The sequence below is a fragment of the Protomyctophum parallelum genome (assembly GCF_964188405.1).
Source record: "Protomyctophum parallelum genome assembly, chromosome: 8".
NCBI classification, from domain to species: Eukaryota; Metazoa; Chordata; class Actinopteri; order Myctophiformes; family Myctophidae; genus Protomyctophum; species Protomyctophum parallelum.
In genome coordinates, this window is record NC_139703.1 from 23329303 (window position 1) to 23352151 (window position 22849).

General features: G+C 43.9%; 1 protein-coding gene across 1 annotated transcript in view; it reads right to left on the bottom strand.

Moving 5' to 3' along the window:
- tafa3a (TAFA chemokine like family member 3a) overlaps window positions 1-22849 on the bottom strand; it is a 150249-nt gene that overhangs the window by 51832 nt on the left and 75568 nt on the right. Inside the window, exon 2 of the mRNA XM_083771400.1 lies at window positions 11060-11172. Within this exon, the coding sequence (XP_083627526.1) occupies window positions 11060-11171 (112 nt within the window). The 5' untranslated portion in view covers window position 11172. The remainder of the gene's footprint in view (window positions 1-11059; window positions 11173-22849) is intronic.

Here is a 22849-nt window from a genome sequence, read left to right on the forward strand (position 1 = left end):
ATATATTACGCCCCACCTCAAATACTCTCTCATTTCGTCCAACCCCGTGCTCCAATTTCTTGATTTCCAATTCGACCCTCAGTTTCTCTCTCTCTAAAGCAATACGAGCAAGCTCACGCTCCGTCTCTTCTCTTTCTTTGATCTTTACTTGTTCCAGCGTCACTCTTTGCAACTCTACTGCTGACAATTGCTGTCGAGTGGCATTATCAAGCGGCTCTCCCCCCACTCGTTGCACCAATATCTCCACCATTTCCCCCTTCTTCATCTCTGGTGCTAACGTCAATGCTAAATAACCAGCCACTAACCGCAACTCCTCTTTCTTCAGGTTATACCACTCACTGAGTTTGCGCATTTTTCCCAAAAACGTCTCTGGTGTAAATTCTGCCATGTTTTCCTTTAACCTGTTACCACTTAACACTTAAACTATTTTCCAACAAACTAGATATAAAGGTTCAGTATAGACGAGCCCCCATTCTGTCACGGGTTGCTCCTATGGCTCGCTACTTAACAACAATATAGGAGCTACCCTGACCTAAAAGACGTGGATGGACGTGTGCGTGTGTGCGTGCATATGTTAAACTAAATCAAAAACGGCACCGGCCCCCGTATCCACAACACCCCCGGTCCACTCACCTGCTGGCTACGGCCAGCTCTGTCGTTGGCCCACAGCCGAAGAGCGGTGCTGGATCGGTAGTCGTTCAGGTGCGGGGATAACAACCCGCGTAGGTATTATTTTTATAGCTTTAGTTTGTTTTCTTCTTTTTTTTGTTCCCCGTAGGGTATTTTCTCTTTTTATAGATTAGTCGTTGCACAGCGCCGACACAGGGTGGCCACAGGTGACCGTCAGTAAACTTTCCCACCACGCGAAGCTCCACTACCCTCTCAACCCACTTTAAACTATAAGCCTACGTAGGACAGCGCTATCCATCCGTTGTGCTTATCTTACTCTAGTCCAGTGCGGCTGGTCGGTGGCCTTCGGATGTGCGGGTCGGTACTGAGTCGCGTCCTCCTCACCATTGCCTCACTCCCTAACCACCATGCTGTCCAAACATTTCCTCCGTCTCCCGTCACGTTGTGATGACGTCTATTTTATGACGTCGTGCTTGCAGTGGCCGGCCTCCAATGTTGTGACGTAGAGGCGGTGCCAACACAATAAAACAAATAAACAAACCATGTGTGCATGAGGTGGAATGATATGACTGATGTATGTATTGTATATGTGAGACCCTCTGCTGCCCCAGAGCACAATATCCTAACAATGTGCATATACCCTCTATAGAAATTGCTCAAAAACTTTAGATCGGAAAGAGTTGCTGCCAAAGTAGGGAGATAACAATTAGCAGTGATAGTGTGCGTGTTTTAAATGCAGTGCAACGCAGTGCAATAACATTGTGAGGCGGAGGATGACGGATTTAAGCAGTCACACCTGCTGAAAAATAGCAGATCTACAAGCTCATAGCGCGCCACCGAGTGGCGCGCTATGAGCTTGTAGGTCTGCTATTTTTGAAAAATCATTAAAATGTGCCTCAATTCTTTCAGAAAATTGTCATGATTTAGAAACCTTTTTTTTTTTTTTACGTCAGGCCTGAACGGGTTAAATCAGTCATCCTCCATCTCACAAAGATGATTAATTAACGTTATAGCGTTTGAGGAGCTCAGAGGTATACAGTGCCGAATGCAACACAGGAAATGACGTAACACGTCCTTAAATGGGCGTAGTAGGCCTGCTTCGATTTGATCAGGTAAAAGGAGTATACTGTTTTTTATTTTTCAAGAAAAGTGCTGTTGTTACGTTTCGTCCTGCCGCCCCGAATGTGTAGTATATCTCCCCTGTGCATTTCAGCATTAAATGAGAGATTTGACTTATTTCCTCTTAAATTAGACAGTGTGAGATAGGCCTAAACTAAAGGTCAGAAAGATTGTAGTTAACTCAACTCAACAGACAGGGAAATCGTCCTCTGTGACTGGGATGCTAAAATATTTCCATATGCATGCATTTTGATGTGCTGTGCATCAGTCTAAAAATTACACCGTCGGTAACAACTAATGGTTATCCTGTTATTGCCTCTCTCTTTGTCATGCTCCTTTTTCTAACTCTTTCTCTCTCAGATCAGAGCCACATTCTCTCTCTCTCTCTCTCTCTCTCTCTCTCTCTCTCTCTCTCTCTCTCTCCCACTCTGCACTCTTTCATGAATAGCTAATGCATGTTGAACGGAGCTCTGGGTGGATGCAGTAGTCTTATTACAGGGGGGGGGGGGTTATGTGTGTGCTGGGCGCTCAGCGTGCTCTCATCAGTGTGCGCGGTGAAAGGTTCAATTGCTCCGTCCAGGGGCCCCCACCTCGATAAACAGAGGGGCTAAAGAGGTTTGTTTACTGGCCCCACCTTGACTTGACCTCCGTAGCTCGGGGACAAGGCAGCATGATTGCCTAAGTGTTGTGGGCCCGGTCCGGGGAGAGAGACTGAGACGGGGCTGCATGGCCCTCTAGGCTATAGGATTGGATGCAGTGTTGTTGTTTTCGTCGACTAAAACTAAGACGAAAAATGTCCGTCGACCACCTTTTTTCACTGACAAAACTGGAAACTAAATTAAAATTAAGCTACGATGACTAAATATACTGACAATTTCGCCGACAAATAAAAACTAGAGTAAAATGTTAGGAATGGACTAGTGGACAACGCAGCAATAGATCGGCTATTTTCAGCATGCAACCAAAGTGTAAAAGTACTTATACTGGATCTATTTTCAGTTTGTTGTATAAAAACACTCATTACGACGGCATCAAGGCCCGCCAAAATACATTTTAGTCGACTAAATCAACTGTAGATTTTGTCGACTAAAATCTTATATGACGTTTAGTCGACTAACACTAAGACATTCCAGGTGACTAAAATATGACAAAAACGAAATGAAGTTTCAGTCCAAAGACTATGACTAAACTAAAATAGAAATGTGCTGCCAAAAACAACACTGATTGGATGCCTCCTGGTTTTTCCACCAGCATATCAGCAGTGTTGCACAACGGTGTTGAGTATACAGTACAGTGACCGTAGAGAAAGCAGATTTAAGACAATTATGTATCTACATATATATATAAGTATATCTATATAAGTATAGGGGTTAAACCATTAATTTAATAATAAATTAATCATTCAGGGCGTTGTTTTTGTAATTGGTTTAGTTATGTATCTTGTAAATATCTTTCTAATATTTTTCTATTAGCAATCATGCTAATACCTTAGTTTGCGATAGCTATGGACTAGTATTAATCACAGATTAATCAGGAATACTATAAGCTATAATAATTGCTTGTTGGTTGCAGCCCTACATTCAATACATCCATTTTATACTTGTTCCCGTAGCCCGTAGTGAGAAGCAAAGGTCTTCCATTTGTGCTGGCAGTAAACAAAAACAATAAAAAAGTTGATTGAATGAATTCTGCTGTTTTTCCCCTGTCTTCCTTTAACCTTCTGCATGTCCCTGGGTGGGAAAACATCCCCAGAAGACAACCCAGCAACCTGTTCTATTGATGCTGTCGTCGGGCAGATAAACCTTGTATCTCCCACTTTCAACATTTCATGTTTTTTTGTGGTGCAGAAAGTATAGTTAAAATAGCTGTTCCAAACGCCCCACAGCGTGTCATGTGTCATCGGTCTTGTAAATCGGGTATTTTCATATTAACCCAGATGTGACTAATTTTTATTTTATTTTTTTCTCAAATCCCCCCCCCCCCTTCCCTAGCAACTATGATCTAGTTTTCATATTAATCGCAAAAAACAGCGGCGTGATCCACCCATGACAGCCGTGAAATGTCCATATTGCGTGCCCTCTCTCGGGTTTTACAAAACACCCAAAGCAGCTTTAAAGAGCCACCCCGCTATATGTACTAGCTATTCATTCCTGCTATATCGTTTATGAGCAGCAAAATCAGTTCATGATGTGGCTCCATCTCCCCGTGTTGTTGATGGTTTCCAAAACGTTTCTCTTTCTCCCCGGCTACGTTGTTGTATCTGGCTATACGACCGACTGACTGTGGTGGCTCTATACGACCGACTGACTGTGGTGGCTCTCTACGACCGACTGACTGTGGTGGCTCTATACGACCGACTGACTGTGGTGGCTCTATACGACCGACTGACTGTGGTGGCTCTCTACGACCGACTGACTGTGGTGGCTCTATACGACCGACTGACTGTGGTGGCTCTATACGACCGACTGACTGTGGTGGCTCTCTACGACCGGCTGACTGTGGTGGCTCTCTACGACCGACTGACTGTGGTGGCTCTCTACGACTGACTGACTGTGGTGGCTCTATACGACCGACTGACTGTGGTGGCTCTATACGACCGACTGACTGTGGTGGCTCTCTACGACCGACTGACTGTGGTGGCTCTATACGACCCACTGACTGTGGTGGCTCTATACGACCGACTGACTGTGGTGGCTCTCTACGACCGACTGACTGTGGTGGCTCTATACGACCGACTGACTGTGGTGGCTCTATACGACCGACTGACTGTGGTGGCTCTATACGACCGACTGACTGTGGTGGCTCTCTACGACCGACTGACTGTGGTGGCTCTATACGACCCACTGACTGTGGTGGCTCTATACGACCGACTGACTGTGGTGGCTCTCTACGACCGACTGACTGTGGTGGCTCTATACGACCGACTGACTGTGGTGGCTCTATACGACCGACTGACTGTGGTGGCTCTCTACGACCGACTGACTGTGGTGGCTCTATACGACCGACTGACTGTGGTGGCTCTCGACCCATCGGATAAATCTATACGACAGACTGACTGTGGTGGCTCTATACGACCAACTGACTGTGGTGGCTCTCTACGACCGACTGACTGTGGTGGCTCTATACGACCGACTGACTGTGGTGGCTCTCGACCCATCGGATAAATCTATACGACCGACTGACTGTGGTGGCTCTCGACCCATCGGATAAATCTATACGACCGACTGACTGTGGTGGCTCTATACGACCGACTGAATGTGGTGGCTCTATACGACCGACTGACTGTGGTGGCTCTGACTGACTGTGGTGGCTCTATACGACCGACTGACTGTGGTGGCTCTATACGACCGACTGACTGTGGTGGCTCTCGACCCATCGGATAAATCTGGATTATACAATTATTGCCAAACCAGGGGTGAAGGAAGTGAACATAGAGACGCCGGTTCCCGTCAATGTGGGTTACCTGCCGGTGATGCGAGAATAAATGTACGCTTTTATAATGAAAAGATAAAGGCAGAGTTTGGAGAGAGAGGCAGTGTCCTTTCCTGTACAGACTGTGAGGAATATTATGAGCCTGCATGGGGACAGACGTTAACCCATGTTGTTGTGCATGCCCACCGGGGGGGGCAATGAGCCCACGGCTCATGGGTCGGGGAGCAACAGCTCGCCTAGCAGGCTAAAAGTTTTTTCACGTAACTTTCCGTCTTTTTGTAGACCACAGAGAGCAATACTACCGGTATATCAAATTTAGCGTGTGTCTCAATAGCCGACAGCCGCTGTAAGGACACTCTTTTTGTCTGTTTGAAAATGAAATTTTTCTGAAAAAGATATGTTTCAGAAATGTCAGTCGTTCTTCGACTTTTCAAAAATAGCAGACCTACAAGCTCGTAGCGCCGTCGGTGGCGTGCTATGAGCTTGTAGATCTGCTATTTTTCAATAGCTAAAGCATAACATAATGCTGACACCAAAAGGGGTTCCCGCCCAAAATGGGTTTTAAATGTACCAAACTATCTTTTCTGCATACCGATCTCTTCGCAAACAAACACGATTCTTTCTTCGTAACTATACCTGCTTTTTTTCTGCCGGCCACATTTGGAAATTGTGTCTGTGGGTTTTGTGGCTATAAACAATAACTCCATTGCAACAGAAAGGTTATTCTTTTTTTCTCCATTTCCTGAAAAGTAACAGTTTAGAATATACGAGGTTTCAGCCCCGACCGTGACGATGCGCTGGCTGGTGATGTTTATCTCTCTCCCTGGGCTCGTCTCCGTATATAGCCTTGGGTTTCTGATATCTTATCTTATCAAAGTTCCTTTGCTGTTCATGTTTTTGTTTTTGCAGTTAACGTGGAGACAGTTGGCTTGGGGCCAACTGTCAGCCGTGCTGCAGAAGTTGTCCAATTTTCTTTTACTCAAGTCAATTTTAGCAAGACCTCAAAGTACCTCAAAGTAAAAGTCCCAGCATACAACTGGCAGCAAAATGTTCTTATTTCATCCAAATAAAAGTATGAACATTTACAAAAATGTGCAAATATTGTTAGCTGATCCACAAGCTTAAGTTTAACCCATTTTGGGCATTATGTTATGCTTTAGCTATTGAAAAATAGCAGATATACAAGCTCATAGCGCCACACGTTGTAGGTCTGCAATTCTTGAAAAATCGAAGAACGACACATAGCTTTTTCAGAAAACTGTCAGGATGTAGAAGACATTTTTTTAGAATCTGATCGCAGGTCAAAATGGGTTAATAGGAGTTTTGTATACATGTTAAAAATCTAAAGTAACTTAAGATTTCAAATAATTGTAGTGGAGTAAAAAGTAAAATATATGCCTCTGAGATGTAGTGGAGTCGAAGTACTTGAGTAAATTGTAATTGAGGACATACATAGTACCACCGACTGTCAGACACGCACGCACGCACGCGCGCGCACACACACACACACACACACACACACACACACACACACACACACACACACACACACACACACACACACACACACACACACACACACACACACACACACACACATTTGAATTATTTTATTTTGATCTGCACAAGAGGCGTAATACAATAGACCCAAACACTGATCAGAATTAGGTTATACATTATATGGTCCAACCAGATATAGCTGCTGCACATGCTTAACACACAGAGGGAAAAGAAGGAAAAAAAAAAATATATATAGCACATTGTTTACATACTATTACTTGACACTACTAGACAGGTTGTTTGTTTTGTTTTTTTGTTTTTTTTAAGCCACCTACAGGGATAAATGAAACAACGCCTTCTCCAGACAGACAGACTGCCCATAGTAGCTGAGACAGAACAGTATTTAGCCAGCTTTTTTGCATTTGTTTTTAACAATCCACCCAATTGCAGACCCCTGAGCACAAGTTTATGGACATGGCCCAGACTTCCAAATACAAGGACAATAAGTTGACAGTTATATCCCAAGGCCATAATACGTTCCACCAGAAGCTGATATTTCATAAGTTTGGATGTAAAGCAAGTGTCCATATACAAATCAAATGGGCAGCCTCTGATCTTGTCTGAGACCAGGTCCACCAGACGGTCATGTCTGGCAATGTACAGTCCTTTATAGTGGCTGCAACCATTTAATATGTGTGCGACTGTTTCTTTGTCATTGTGGTACTGGATGTAGGATGCAGTGTACACACACACACACACACACACACACACACACACACACACACACACACACACACACACACACACACACACACACACACACACACACACACACACACACACACACACACACACACACAGTTTGCCACCCCAGTAGACCTGCAGGGTGATTATATTTACTCTTTACAGTAAACTGTGTGAAAATCCCCCGTGGCACAGAAGTCAAGGTGAGCCCACCTTTGACTCAACACTTCCACAACCCTGGTTGCAAAGACCCTAAAGAAGCCATCCGTTGGTGTCCGTCGGCTCTCATGGTGCATTTCGTCAGCAACCTTTTTTCGCACCTTCCAACCAGACTGATTCTCCCGACTCCATTCATTGTAGTGACCTGCAGTATAGGCTGCTTATAAAGGCTTGCTAATGATGGCAGAGTCTTTACCAAGGTTCAGGAATCGCAACACACTGTGATCAGCATAGATAGGTCTTATATAGTCCACTGAACATTTAACACTTCTAAAGACGTGTGCACACGTCATTAGTATAGTTAGTGGAGACATTTTATGTACAGTGAGGTCTGTATAGAATCCAACTTGTAACATATGCATATGGCGCGCCTGTGCATATTTATCAATTGTTAATTGATAATGATATTGGAAACTAGAAAAAGTGCCTCTCGGGTCTCCACCAGGCCAGGTCAGGTTGTGGCCTCCTGCTGGCGCTACAATAGGCCAATATGAAAAGGGTGCCACTTGTTCTTACACCATTAATGGCAATTGGATGATTTGAGGCATTTTGTTCCAAAAATGTGTTTTGCAAAAATCCACCTGCTGGTGGCGCTAAAACAGGCCAATGTGAAAAGGGTGGGATATATTCCTCAGCCTATAGTAGGAAAGTCTGTGAAAGATTTCACGTAAATTGCACGCTGCGTTCATGAGTTGAGGCTTTGTTTCAAAAGGGCCAATCCTGCAAACTTTGAAAGTCAATGTTAGCCAAATTGGTTGGAATATGAAATATCGGACAGATCCATCTTGAACACATGACTATAGAGATAGTGTGTAACGATTTGCAGGATTTTTGGACAGAATCTGGAGGAGTAATATAAAGAAAAATGTTTTTCAAAAGTCGGCCTCCTGGTGGCACTATAACAGGCCGCTCTGGAAATGTTGGGGCAGAGGTTCATTGTTGGCATCCAGGGAGTGTGTGTGCAAAATTTGGCATCGACCGGGTTAACGGTGTCGGAGATTAGCTGTTCACAGACGGACGGACGGACAGACACACGGACGGACGGACGGACGGACGGACGGACGGAGTGCAAAACATACTATCTCCCCATGCCTTCGGCCTGGTGGAGACAATGATATGAATACATTCATAATTTAATTCATGATAGCCCACTTATGTTTATTATAGGCTATGTGTGCAGCATAATGTAATTCTTGTAAGAAACCACTGTGGTTTTTTTGCCCCCCTATAGTGCAGTATATAACATTAAATGCAATCAGTTTAAGAGGCAGTTTATACTGCAATAAGCTGCTGTTAATCAGAAAAAAACACGCTTTCAAAGTGGCGCCCCTATTTTGGTCATTATAAGCAAAATGAATATAGCCAAAAATAGCCAAAACAGCAGATCTACAATCTCTTATAGATCAGCTATTTTCACGAATTTGGCCTTACATATGACATGGTATAAAACAGGGCATTCATCTCTGGAATATTATTTAAGGTTATTATGATTATTATGATTATGATTATTATTATTATTACATTTATTATTATTATTATTATTATTATTATTATGTTTTCTCGCTACAGCTCTTATAAGCAGCTCTGAGGTGTGAACATTATGTGCACCTTGTAGGGTTGTAAAGGTTTTGCGGTTGATTATTGTTATGGAAGCAGCTGTTTGACGAATGGCAGCGTCAAACAGCTGGAGACTTAGGTCTTAAACTAAGTATAATGCGACACCCCCGCTATGGGAACACGTTGGATTTCTACTAAGTCTGGGTGATATGCCAAAGTATTCCTATCAGCCAGCCACTGTCAGCCGCAAACACGGCGATGGTGCAATAAAATGAAATGTGAGAACAGCTACAGTACACTCCCAAGCTGGAGTTATATACCTTGCCGTACAGCGGACGCGCTTGTAAAGCTTGTAGATCCGCTATATATTTCCGGCCCCCTGTCCTACAACGTAAACATTCAGGCTGTAACACACGTGTAGTGTGAGGTTGACTGTGTGACTCCTGCCATGCTCTTGACTCCCGGTCAATAAAATGTCGACGTCCTCGTTTATGCATGCGTTCATTTTGCTTGGTTTGGTTTGTTCTTTTTATGTTTTATTTTTTGCGGCTTTCGCCTTTATTTTATATTTTTTACAGAGGGACAGACATGGGGGGTGGGGGGGGCGGTGACATGCAGTAAAGGCCGTCGGGATCGGGAGTCGAGCCCGCGGCACACTGCCAGACTCGGACTACCGGCCAAGGTGCCTGGACCGCTGAGCCACGGCCCCAGGCCTGGTTTGGTTTGTGCTTGACTCGTTTCTGACACCATGTCAGATATACTTATGTAATACGTAATATCACGAGCATATCAGACACACGTTATTCAGAGTGGGGGCGGATCAACACTACGGCAGGCACAGAGGGACAATCTTGATTCTAGAGTAGACAGTGGCTACGGAAGCCTCTACCATAGGGAAAAGGTGTTTTGGGGGAAACGTAAACCGTTGGTTAAAAATGTAGAAACCACCCAACCTGACACCTGTGTGAATACGGAGGTATGTAGAGATTTGGTGCTCAGCAAACGTTCCCATTTAGAAGGCGCTCTTAATCCAGAGCGATTTACAGTACGCAAGAACAAAAAACATGGTTGTGAACGCAATGAGCACAAATTATGAGACCTAGCAGAACATGTCTGTCTGTCTGTGTGTGTGTGTGTGTGTGTGTGTGTCACGCCACCACTACAACCTACCCATGCCCCACCTGCAATAAAACATGTAAATCCAGGATTGGACTCTTTAGCCACCAAAGAACTCACCGTTAAGGACATAAGTGGACGTCATCATCAGATTCGATGGACAACCATCAGCAAGTAAGCAAGTAAGTGTGTCACGCTGTAACACCACCCGCCCGCCACCAGTATCACACACAAATAACACACACACAAGGGGGAGGGCCAGAGTGGCGGGGCACCAAAAATATGTAGGATTCATCCCACAGGGGAGCATGAAAGTGCACAGCAAATTCCATGGAGCCAGTAGCCTGTTTTGATCCAAAGATCGATCAACATAGGCATCCTTGCCCCACCAAGAAACACACGCCAGGCGCGCACACACACACACACACACACACACACACACACACACACACACGCACACACACACACACACACACACACACACACACACACACACACACACACACACACACACACAAAAAAAACTTTACTTAAAAACAAATAACTTAAATAAACTTAAAAAACGTAAAGAAAACTTAAAAAAAAACACACACACGCACACATACACACACAAAAAAATACTTAAAAAAAAACGTAACTTAAAAAAAAAAAAAAAAAAAATGTACGAGCTGCGTTCGCTTCCCGCGTTTGCGCGTCTTACTACATCAAATACATCAAGTACATCAAAATAGTATGTGTATACCTATGTGACTTCTGTGTGACGACGCGTTGGTCAGCTGGCTCCACAGAGTCACCAAGCAGACGGTCACCAGCAGCATCCGTCTGCACATGCTCCGCAGGTCCCTCTCCTGCATTCTGAGGGGGAAAGGCAAAACAAAATGGCCGTGGGCAAGCATGTCTTGATTGATGCACATTCATACAAGAAGAGTGGGTATAGTAGCCCTGCAATAACTTAAAAATATTGCTACTACATAATCAAACCCGCGAGCAATCTTATATAGTTTCGTACATAGACTATATCAAAGTTATTTAGCACCAAATTAACGACATATTCCCTTATAGCTAATAGGTACAGTATATAGGTTTGTCTGCTCTCAACATGCTCTTTCGTCCGACGTCTTAACAAGGGAGGTGATTTAACTACAAAGTGATGATGGGAGGTTTCAGAACGTTTCCTTAGAACTCGTGCACAGAACTATAGTTCCGGAAGCCTGTCACGAACCAGGAGGGAGGAAGAATATTGGCCTAAAAAGCTTTGCAGAGAATGAAAACAAAGTGGTCTTCTTGGTGCTTGCTTGCTGGTCTTGCTGGTCTCCAGCACTAGTACAATGCGCGGGCACTGCCAGGCAGCCAGAACTTGGGCAGACGCCAGCAAGCTGTCCAAGAAGCCCAATGGTTGGATGTCAATTAGAGTAAACTCCGGAAATCACAAAGTAGGGATTTAGGAAGCTTTAGAACAACAGGCCTCCCCTGCCATGTCAAAGATTAGCTCACTGTGTGTCGCGCACAACAGGGTTCCCCCAGCATGCATATGTACCAAACATAGCCTCATTGCCAGTGGTGAATTTAAATATTTTACTTAACCCATTTTGACCTGAGATTTAAAAAAAATAGCAGACATACAAGCTCGTAGCGCGCCACTCGGTATTATATTTGCTACTGAGAGGTAGTGAAGTAAGGAGGTTGGACAGGTTAATTGTCAGTATATCTGCTCCTGCTGTTACATGTATGGCTAACTTAATGGCTGCCATGTGCCATGTGAATATTATGGTCTATATTTGCTCTAGTCTAGACCCCTGGGAGATGGATTGCTGAGGTGGAGCGCAACACCTACCATCAGCTCCCGGCTCATACTCTGAGCTGGCGGTGCCCAGGATTGAATCCGACTGAGCTACCCGGACACTGGAAGTATTAACTCATTCGGAAACTGCCCATAGATCCGAAGTCCCGTTAGTCCGAACATGCACTGCTTCTGTGCTTGCGGTTAGGTTTAGGTTTGCTCCCGTGCTTGCGGTTAGGTTTAGGTTAGGGTTAGAGATAGGGATAGTAATTTCGGAACAATGAACCTTCTGACTAATGACACGGCACCACTCATTCGCCATCAACACTGCCATTGCCACGGTTGCCCAGTTCACTTCAATCTTATAACCAGGGCTGCACATAAGCCAGTGCGCATGCGTCGTCAAAATTAAAAATGCGCTGTCAATCAAGCGCCGAGAAGCGCTTCTGCGTACCAACAGCTGGGGCCGCCCAGAATGATAATTATGGCCAGAATACCCGCTAGTAAATTCTGTGGCGAGAGCATTTCCCACCGACTGCCACTCAAAGTGGCTACTGGCTAATCACAGCACGTCTTGCGAGAGTGCACTGGCCATTGTGGCCAATCACAGCGCGTCCTTACTCAAACGAGGGAGGATTCCAAATCCATGAATGCTGATTGCTACTCTACTGGGAGGAGGACAGGAGTTTACTACGGAGCCAAACTCTCGTCAAAATGTCCAAGAAGCAAGCGCCATTAAGTAACTATTTTGGTGTTCCAGCACCACCACCTCCAAAGAGACGCCAAACGGAACCACCACCTGAACCGCACAGAAAAGGTGTGTTTGTGGAGAAGTGTTTGGATGATGTCGGCTGGCTCCAAACTAATGCTGAGCGCAGCGAGTTGTGGTGCAAAATATGTTGTGAGCATCCCAATCTGGCCGATAAAAACTGCACCTTTTATACAGAGACAAAGAATTTCAGTCACCCAGGTTTTATCGTAAAGCCGGGTTGTGTAGGCCTACATTATTTATTTTGCACCGAGGAGCCATGTGTGTCTGACTCTGTGTTGACTGTGTACATCGCCTCGGCTAAAAAAAAGGGAAGCCTGACGTATGCTAAGCTATGCTTCGCCGTACGACGTGTCGTATGTTAAACAAATATCTGATCTGCAAGCTCACAACGTGTCGCCTCCGCAACACGTTGTGAGCTAGTAGATCGGCTATTTAAATAAATAAAATAAAGTCTAATATCTAAATATTGCTTTGATGCTCATATTATCCTTAGGAAGTATTACGAAGTCTGTATTAGAATATGCATATAATATAGGGCTGTAATACACCTATAGCTGCAATTTGCAACTCTAGATTTATTTTTATAAAGGGATGAATCTAGAGTTGCAATACTCTCCATTGACTCCCCACTTATCCAATAAATGTGGTTTTGCTATAAGTTATTCATGCATCCCTCTTTTATCCATCCGGCGAGATGGGTCGCCGCATTTTAGGAGCACCAAGTGACTCCTCCAGGTGCTCCTCTGAGTACTAGACCAAAAAAGTTGTGTGCAGCCCTGCTTATAACCATCTTATTTTGAAAGCCGTATCTCTCGGAAACTTAGAAACAGGAAGTGTAAAATTGATATGTGCACGTTGCGTGAATGAAATTGAATTCACCCAAAAGATACATCTTGTAACCAACGATCATATCGAAATGAGCCGCAAATCAAGCTTGTTTTGATGCCTTGGAAGAAGAATCCGAGATATAGGATTTAAAAAATATATATATATTTTTTTATATATTTTTTATCCCACGATTTTGGAACCCATTTTTCACCCCAGTGTCAATCATCTAATGTGATCCTGGGCTCTACACACCTTCCGCCAACCTGGGGAGAGCAACAGACTTAACTCATGCTTCCTTCATGCGTGAGTGTCCAAGTTGCTCCTTTGGCACATGGAAGGAACACGTTATTCCAACCAGTTATTTTCCCCTCCATCAGGCACCCCGGCTGGCCAGGGGGAGGCAGTTTAGAGACCAGGATTACTGCATGTTTTTGTGAGGGTACCTACCCTAGGAGACACGGGGAGAACATGCAAACTCCACACAGAAAGGCCCTTTCGCCAACCCCGCCTTCGGGTATGGGCACTGATGACGCGGAGGAGGAAACACGCCGCCAGCACCCACAGCGCCCCGAGCGGGAATCGAACCGAGGACCTTCTAGCTGTCAGGCGACAGCACTACCAACTGTGCCACCGTGCCCCGCAGGATTCTAAAAATCTCTATAACACATAGACAGCATAAGCCAGCAGACATTTCACTCCCGTTTTTTTTTTTTTCCTGTTTACATCATCGCACCGGATCCGGGAGTGTTACGAGCGCTTACAGAACAGAGTTGTGAAGCGTAATCAATTCCTATTAAAAAGACGTCCACAGATGATCTCGGCGTCGAGAGCCCCAAGTAGGTAAAGGCATCAAAAGACACTTTTTTGTTTTAACCTAAACATATATCACTTACCCTATCTTTAAGTACAGTACTTGAGTTATGTTCCACCACATGCTCACTCACTTGGAAATTCAAACGCTGGGTAAGAAGACAAAATACCCTGCCTGCTGTTTCTGTAGAGCTTTATTCAAAGACAAACTAACACATTTTGTGTTGACTTGGTGCCCACTGTTGAAACACACATGTTAGTGCATCCTTGCATAATGATTCACATGTTTGTGTTTTCCCTGCATGGCTTGACTGCTGTCATGACAAATAATCCACATGGTGCGCTACATGACACTATTTTAAATAATCTACTCACTGCGGATGAAGGAAGGAAGGAAGGAAGGAAGGAAGGAAGGAAGGAAGGAAGGAAGAATTCAAGTACGAAAAGAGAGAAAGAAAGAAAGAAAGAAAGAAAGAAAGAAAGAAAGAAAGAAAGAAAGAAAGAAAGAAAGAAAGAAAGAAAGAAAGAAAGAAAGAAAGAAAGAAAGAAAGAAAAAGGTCCTGTATCTTCTTCCTCTCCATCTCTCCTCTCCACTCTGTCCTGTGTGTGTGTGTGTGTGTGTGCAGGCTACCTGTGCGGTGAGTAATATTGTTTACACTGAGTGTGGTCTGACTGGGCTGTGCTCTGCCTAGTAATCTTCATGTACTTCGTTGTCCAGTAACACACAGTGTGTCTCTGTCTAAGAGGCCCACAGAGAGGCGAACAAACAACGCAATCAGCAGCTCATCTTATTGCCTATACAGAGTCGGCTCGCTCTCTTGGGGGTGGACACCGGTCGCAAATCACAGTCAACAGCCCACACACACACACACACACACACACAGCTTGCACGCGCCACGCACGCACGCACGTACGTACGCACGCACACACATACACACAACCACCCAAATTAGCAACGATTGGTTTCATGCAAAGTACTTAACTCCTGCTTATTTGGCAGGGGCTCTTGCAACGGCAGAGGAAGATGTCTCGCTTGCATCTGCCTTTGCGCTGACAGTCTGCGCTGCCTGGCGGAGGCATTAACCCATTCTGACCTGAGATCAGATTCATACGAGGTTTCCACTGGACACACACTGGTCTGATTAACCCATTCTGACCTGAGATCAGATTAAAAAAAATGTCAGTCGTTCTTCGATTTTTCTAAAATAGCAGACCTACAAGCTCGTAGCGCTATGAGCTTGTAGATCTGCTATTTTTCAATAGCTAAAGCATAACATGATGCTAACACCAAAATGGGTTAACAGCCAGGGGTTCTATACATGATGCACTGCATGCTATCAAGATATAGCAAAGAAAGTCAGCGTGTGACCGCTGGCAATGTTCCTGTTAGATGTCTACTATACTACAGTATAACTGCAACATGAATTACACAGATCTTGTATAGATAAACCATTCAATCACATGCATCAACCCCCCACGTTACATTCGGGAGACCTGTGTTTATATAGGGCTTAATGATCCAATCAATCAATCAAATACAAACTGATTTTATGAATGTATCCATACGTATATAGGCCTGTGCTGTGTGTGGGAGTACACGGTGCATTGTATAGATAGATGTGCGTATGGGTGAGCATGAGCACGATGCCCTTATGTGGGTTGACACATAGGGTGCGTTAGGAAATAGCGCACTGGGCGCACTGTGCAATGCAAACTAATAGGCGAGCGAGTGTTTGGCAAGGAATTGTTTGGCATAATGACAAAAAAAAAACTATATATCCTACAAGGTCACTATGCATGTAGTGAGCGAGCATGCTTGTAGATCTGAACGTTTTTTAATACCTATAGAAATGTTGCTTTTAACCCATTTTGGGAGGGAACCCCTTTTGGTGTTTTAACTAAGCATTATGTTATACTTTAGCTGTTGAAAAATAGCAGATCTACAAGCTCATAGCGCGCCACCGCTAGGAGCTTGTAGGTCTGCTATTTTTGAAAAAATCGTAAAAAGAATATATATTCTTTCAGAGCGTTTTTTTTTATTTCGACGTCCGGCCTAAATGGGTTAATGGCATGCTCAAATTAGGGCTGCTATTTTGCATCCCTAATTTAAAAAAAGAAAAGAAAAAAGAAATCGAAACACATCCGTTGCATAATTGCAGACACAGATGACGTCAAACAAAGTCATCTGTTTGGCTGATATATTGGCTTGAAGGATAATAATATGGGCCTGGCTCAAGTCTCCTGGTCGTGTTCAGGTGGCCGGGCAGAGCTGCTTAACTGGACAATTATTTCACCCGATGGTTACGGTGAAGGGACCAGGTGGCTAATCACAGAATGGACTGAAGAAGGACAATGCGGTTGGAGATGGTGATAAGAGATTCGGACTTGGCACACATTTTAAGGCATGGATACGCATGCCTTATTATGTAGCAAATTGTGTGCAAAGTATGTAGACAGACAGACAGACAGACAGACAGACAGACAGACAGACAGACAGACACTTTTTCTCGTTTACTTTAATATTGCTCTTGACGGAGTATTCCGTCATTTAAAATATAATCAACATTTAACACTGACCCGGTTTCTAGGCAACGCCTTCGTCACCCCCAGCGCAAGGATGTTTGCGCACAGCCCCATAGAGCTCCCATTCAAGGTAGGATATGTCCTTGCCTCGTATCTCTGGTGATGATCCATCCGACCTGGTTCGGATGTGATTTGGGATTCTGGATCGGATCGCATCGCTCCCGGCATATACCGCTTCTGGCGAAATATAAACAGCGTGAGCTACTGCTAACACAAGCCGTTTCTTACAATGGAGGTCTGCGAGCGAGTGACCCGGATGTGAGAACATGGTAATCTGCCGAATTCTGCATGGCACAGCTAACTGGCCTTTGTCGCCATCTTCCAGGCAGACAATTAGTTAGTCTTGTAATTTCTGTGCTGTATACCTAGAAGAAATGTTACAGCAAAATGAATGGGATGGGATAAAAATGTAATTACATTGAATTAAATAGATTAATGAGATTTAATGCCGATTTAATGGAATTGTGTGTATTACTGTATACATACATATGCACACGCATGCACGCACGCAGGCACGCACGCACGCACACACGCACGCAGGCACGCACGCACACACACACACACACACACACACACACGTATACATGTGCATAGGCCTATAGGGCCTACTGTAGCATGAGAGCTGAAAGGGAGCGCTTGTTTTCGGACAAGCCTCGCCCAAAGCTCTGCATTACAAAGCCCAACCAGGTGCAGTTATATGTACGGCCTGAACAGGCAAACGTTCCGAACAGCCACAGGCTCCGAACAGGCTATCCGCATTATAGTTCTCATGAAGTTTGTTTGCCACAACGTGACTGTACTCATGGAAAGTAGGTATAATTCCAATGTCGTGCACTGTAAAAGTAGCTGGTGATTACTGCACTTTGCAGGCTGGAAGGTTAGCTGTCACCCTGTGACCAAGTGGTATTGTTGTATATAGGGGTTGTTTGTTAATAACAGGCTGGTGTTCTGCTGATGATAAGTGGTCTGAAATAAAAAGGATAGGCTATAGAGAACAAAAATAAACATCTAACATTTATTTTTATTGGTTTATATAATCATTGGTTAAGTTTAGTCACCGCCAACAATTCACATTAACAGTTTATCAATGGCTAACTATCAAGCTTAAAATATGCATAGAACAATGTCTCGTGTATGTGATTGAAATTGCCAACTGTTTGAAAGCTACAACCATTTATGTCCTGCTCTCTTCTCTCTGCCCCCCCATTCTATTACCTATAGAGCACCGAAGTCTGACGTCACTGTCAGTAGAGGGCGCCAGTACACAGGTTCATGTATTTTTTTATTTGCATTGAAATCCTCATAGGGGGATTTTAGGTCGTTTCATATAAAATAAACCGATCATCCGGGCCTTTCTGTCAGGGGGGTGGCTGTGCGTTGTTAATGATGTCCGTTCATATTTGATACAGCCAGTTTCTGGAGAAAATTGAATTAATTTGGCCGCAAAAGCCTTGAAACTACATATGAAAGCAATGTCGCTGCTAATATACGTCACGCCCAGCTGTCAACACATTGCATTCCTGAGATTCCTCATTGACGTAAGCTCAGCTGGCGGTGACTCGACTCGTACTAACCACCAAACATTAAATATCAATAAAAACATTTATTTTTAAATTAGTCAGTTTCTGTTGTCCGACGGGCAGCTGCAGCCACCCGCCTACCTGGAAATGTAGTCTCTGGGTTGTTTTGACTCGTTTCTAGAGCTTATTTTGTTACTCTTTGGGTATATTTATACATTTCCACCCTCAGTCGATGCTTCATATCCATATGAGTGAAAAGGCCAGGATGATCGGTTTATTTTTCAAACACAGTTCTTATATGAAGAGATCTAAAATCCTCTTATGGGGATTTCAATGCACATAAAAAGTATACAAACCTGTGGACTGGCACCCTAGGATTCGGTGCTCTATATTGGACAATTATAAAATGGTGCATTTATATAGCGCCTTTATCCAAGGCGCTTTACAGAGATTGTGCATTACATTCACCCATTCACACACACATTCATACACCGATGGCAGCGGAAACCATGCAAGGCACCAACTAGCACATCGGGAGCAATTAGGGGTTCAGTGTCTTGCTCAAGGACACTTCGACAGTAACTCTGGGGGAGCCCGGGTTCGAACTGGCAACCTTGCGGTTACCATCCAGGCACTCTACCCCTGAGCCACCGCCGCCCTATTGTCAGTACTGTACAATTATTGAGGGCCATTTCACGTCTGCTATTTATTAATCTCCCGTTACTATACGTGTAGAGTTTGTTGATAGTAGGAATGATAACAAAGATCAGTGATGGAAGTATTTTGATGCCAATACTTTTGTACTTTACTCAAGTAAATCTTGAATTTCTGACTTTATTTCTGCGTTGCTGCGTTCGAGTTCAGGTTCACTTCGGGGAAAAAAAAGCAATTCTCCTGAATGCTGGTTCCGGCATGGCATGGAAGGGAGTGGCATTTGCATTTCTTTCACCATGTAGTAAAAGCATGCAATTGTGGTCTGGAAAGGGCAGTTGTTTTACAGACGGGTAAAAGGGCAGGGACTGAAGCCCCCTTTGATGTCTATGAGTGCACGTCCCTGACAGTGAGTACACAACAACACGCTACTGCTCTGTGGAAGGGTATAGGGAAAACAATAGTACACAACAACAAGCTACTGCTCTGTGGAAGGGTATAGGGAAAACAATAGTACACAACAACAAGCTACTGCTCTGTGGAAGGGTATAGGGAAAACAATAGTACACAACAACAAGCTACTGCTCTGTGGAAGGGTATAGGGAAAACAATAGTACACAACAACAAGCTACTGCTCTGTGGAAGGGTATAGGGAAAACAATAGTACACAACAACAAGCTACTGCTCTGTGGAAGGGTACTAGGGAAAACAATAGTACACAACAACACGCTACTGCTCTGTGGAAGGGTATAGGGAAAACAATAGTACACAACAACACGCTACTGCTCTGTGGAAGGGTATAGGGAAAACAATAGTACACAACAACAAGCTACTGCTCTGTGGAAGGGTACTAGGGAAAACAATAGTACACAACAACAAGCTACTGCTCTGTGGAAGGGTATAGGGAAAACAATAGTACACAACAACACGCTACTGCTCTGTGGAAGGGTATAGGGAAAACAATAGTACACAACAACAAGCTACTGCTCTGTGGAAGGGTATAGGGAAAACAATAGTACACAACAACACGCTACTGCTCTGTGGAAGGGTACTAGGAAAAACAATAGTACACAACAACACGCTACTGCTCTGTGGAAGGGTATAGGGAAAACAATAGTACACAACAACACGCTACTGCTCTGTGGAAGGGTATAGGGAAAACAATAGTACACAACAACAAGCTACTGCTCTGTGGAAGGGTACTAGGGAAAACAATAGTACACAACAACACGCTACTGCTCTGTGGAAGGGTACTAGGGAAAACAATAGTACACAACAACACGCTACTGCTCTGTGGAAGGGTATAGGGAAAACAATAGTACACAACAACAAGCTACTGCTCTGTGGAAGGGTACTAGGGAAAACAATAGTACACAACAACAAGCTACTGCTCTGTGGAAGGGTATAGGGAAAACAATAGTACACAACAACAAGCTACTGCTCTGTGGAAGGGTATAGGGAAAACAATAGTACACAACAACACGCTACTGCTCTGTGGAAGGGTATAGGGAAAACAAAAGTACACAACAACAAGCTACTGCTCTGTGGAAGGGTATAGGGAAAACAATAGTACACAACAACACACTACTGCTCTGTGGAAGGGTATAGGGAAAACAATAGTACACAACAACACGCTACTGCTCTGTGGAAGGGTACTAGGGAAAACAATAGTACACAACAACAAGCTACTGCTCTGTGGAAGGGTATAGGGTAAACAATAGTACACAACAACACGCTACTGCTCTGTGGAAGGGTACTAGGGAAAACAATAGTACACAACAACACACTACTGCTCTGTGGAAGGGTATAGGGCATATATGTCAAACTCAAGGCCCGGGGGCCAAATCAGGCCCGTGAATGAATTATCTTTGGCCCGCGGGATGATATTGAATTAGTATTAGAACTGGCCCTCTGGTATATTGCACGGACCACTATAATACTACAAGTCCTGCTTTGTGAGGATCATGGAACAGGAAACTGAGCTTAATAATAATGCATTTTCAGTTTTAAATGCATTTACTTTTTTGCTATTTGCCTGGGACGTCCTCCTGACCGCGGTGCCCGTGTGTTGAAACACAGTCCGGCCCTTGACTTCTACCAATTTCTTTATTTTGGCCCACCGTGTATTTGAGTTTGACATCCCTGGTATAGGGAAAACAATAGAAGGGTACTGGGGAAAACAATAGCAGGCATCTAAAGCTATCAGCACCACCATGGCATTCTTCTGGTGTGGAGAGACAGGTGAGCTGCTGTGACAGCTGAAGGATGTCAAATGAAATACAAGCACCTTAAGGAACCATTGTGTGTACACTGTTTATCAAAAGTATCACTTAACGTCTCCTATATGGATGTATATTGTATAACTATCTCTGACAGAAAATGCACAATCTTTTTAGAGTATTGCCCAAAGTGTTAATGTAACACAGCTCTGTTTACGCCTATATTTACCTCCTATTTATATCCAATATTTATTTGTAAATGCATTGTTTTATTTTGATTGTCCTTGTTGAATTGAATTGAATTGAATTGAATTGAATTGAATTGAATTCAATTAAATTAAATTAAATTAAATTAAATTAAATTAAATTAAATTCAATTCAATTCTCCCTGCTGGAAGGACTCCCTCAGAATGTCATATTTGGGTCGACTGAGTTCACAGGTGAAGTCTCTCAGGATCCACTGCGGAATATCATCAGGCCTCGCTGCTTGGTTGGTTTTTGACCATCCAATTATACCGAAGCTTATCATAGACTTCCTAAACCTGCATTCAGGGAACTATACATATGGGGCTCTACGGGGCAGGTATAGTAAGAGAGTTGTTCTGTCGAGTGAGGAGGAGGGTTTGGCTAACCAATGAAAACCAGTGGTGTTGTTATGGAGCGTCAAAAGAAACGTTAGCTCATCAACATGCCAGTCAAGGATTGAAATTCCCGATGCCATATATATAGCCTACGGCTATAGCTCTTGGGTGTTTATTGAATGTTTAATGTTTATTTAATAACGTATTGGACTTTGTTGCAGTAGTAGAGGTGTGTAAGAGGTGAGTTCCATCCTTTTAGAGAGGCTGCTACGGTCTGCGTAGTGTACTTAGGTTAATAATTCAGTGGCTATCCACGGGACCACGGCCAATCTGTGCCAGGACAAGCTGGCCATATTCAAGGTCCACATCAAGAATGGACGGTGGACTTTCATGAAGCTGACCAGTATATAGGTCAAGTTCGGGAATGGAAAGAAACCTATATATATAGCGTCCCTATTTTAGACAAAAAATGTTTTCAAAAATATATAGAAGAAATATAGCAGATCTACAAGCTCCGTGATCTGTGTTTTTGTAGATCGGTTCATCGTCATCATAAAAATAAAAATCACTCCAAGTGAGTGCCTTATACCCCATTCTGGGCGGGAACCCCTTTTGGTGTTAGCATTATGTTACGCTTTAGCTATTGAAAAATAGCAGATCTACAAGCTCATAGCGCGCCACCGAGTGGCGCGCTACGAGCTTGTAGGTCTGCTATTTTTGAAAAATCGTAAAAATGCGGCACAAATCTCCAGAGCGAACTTTTTTTTTTTTTTTTGACGTCAGGCCGA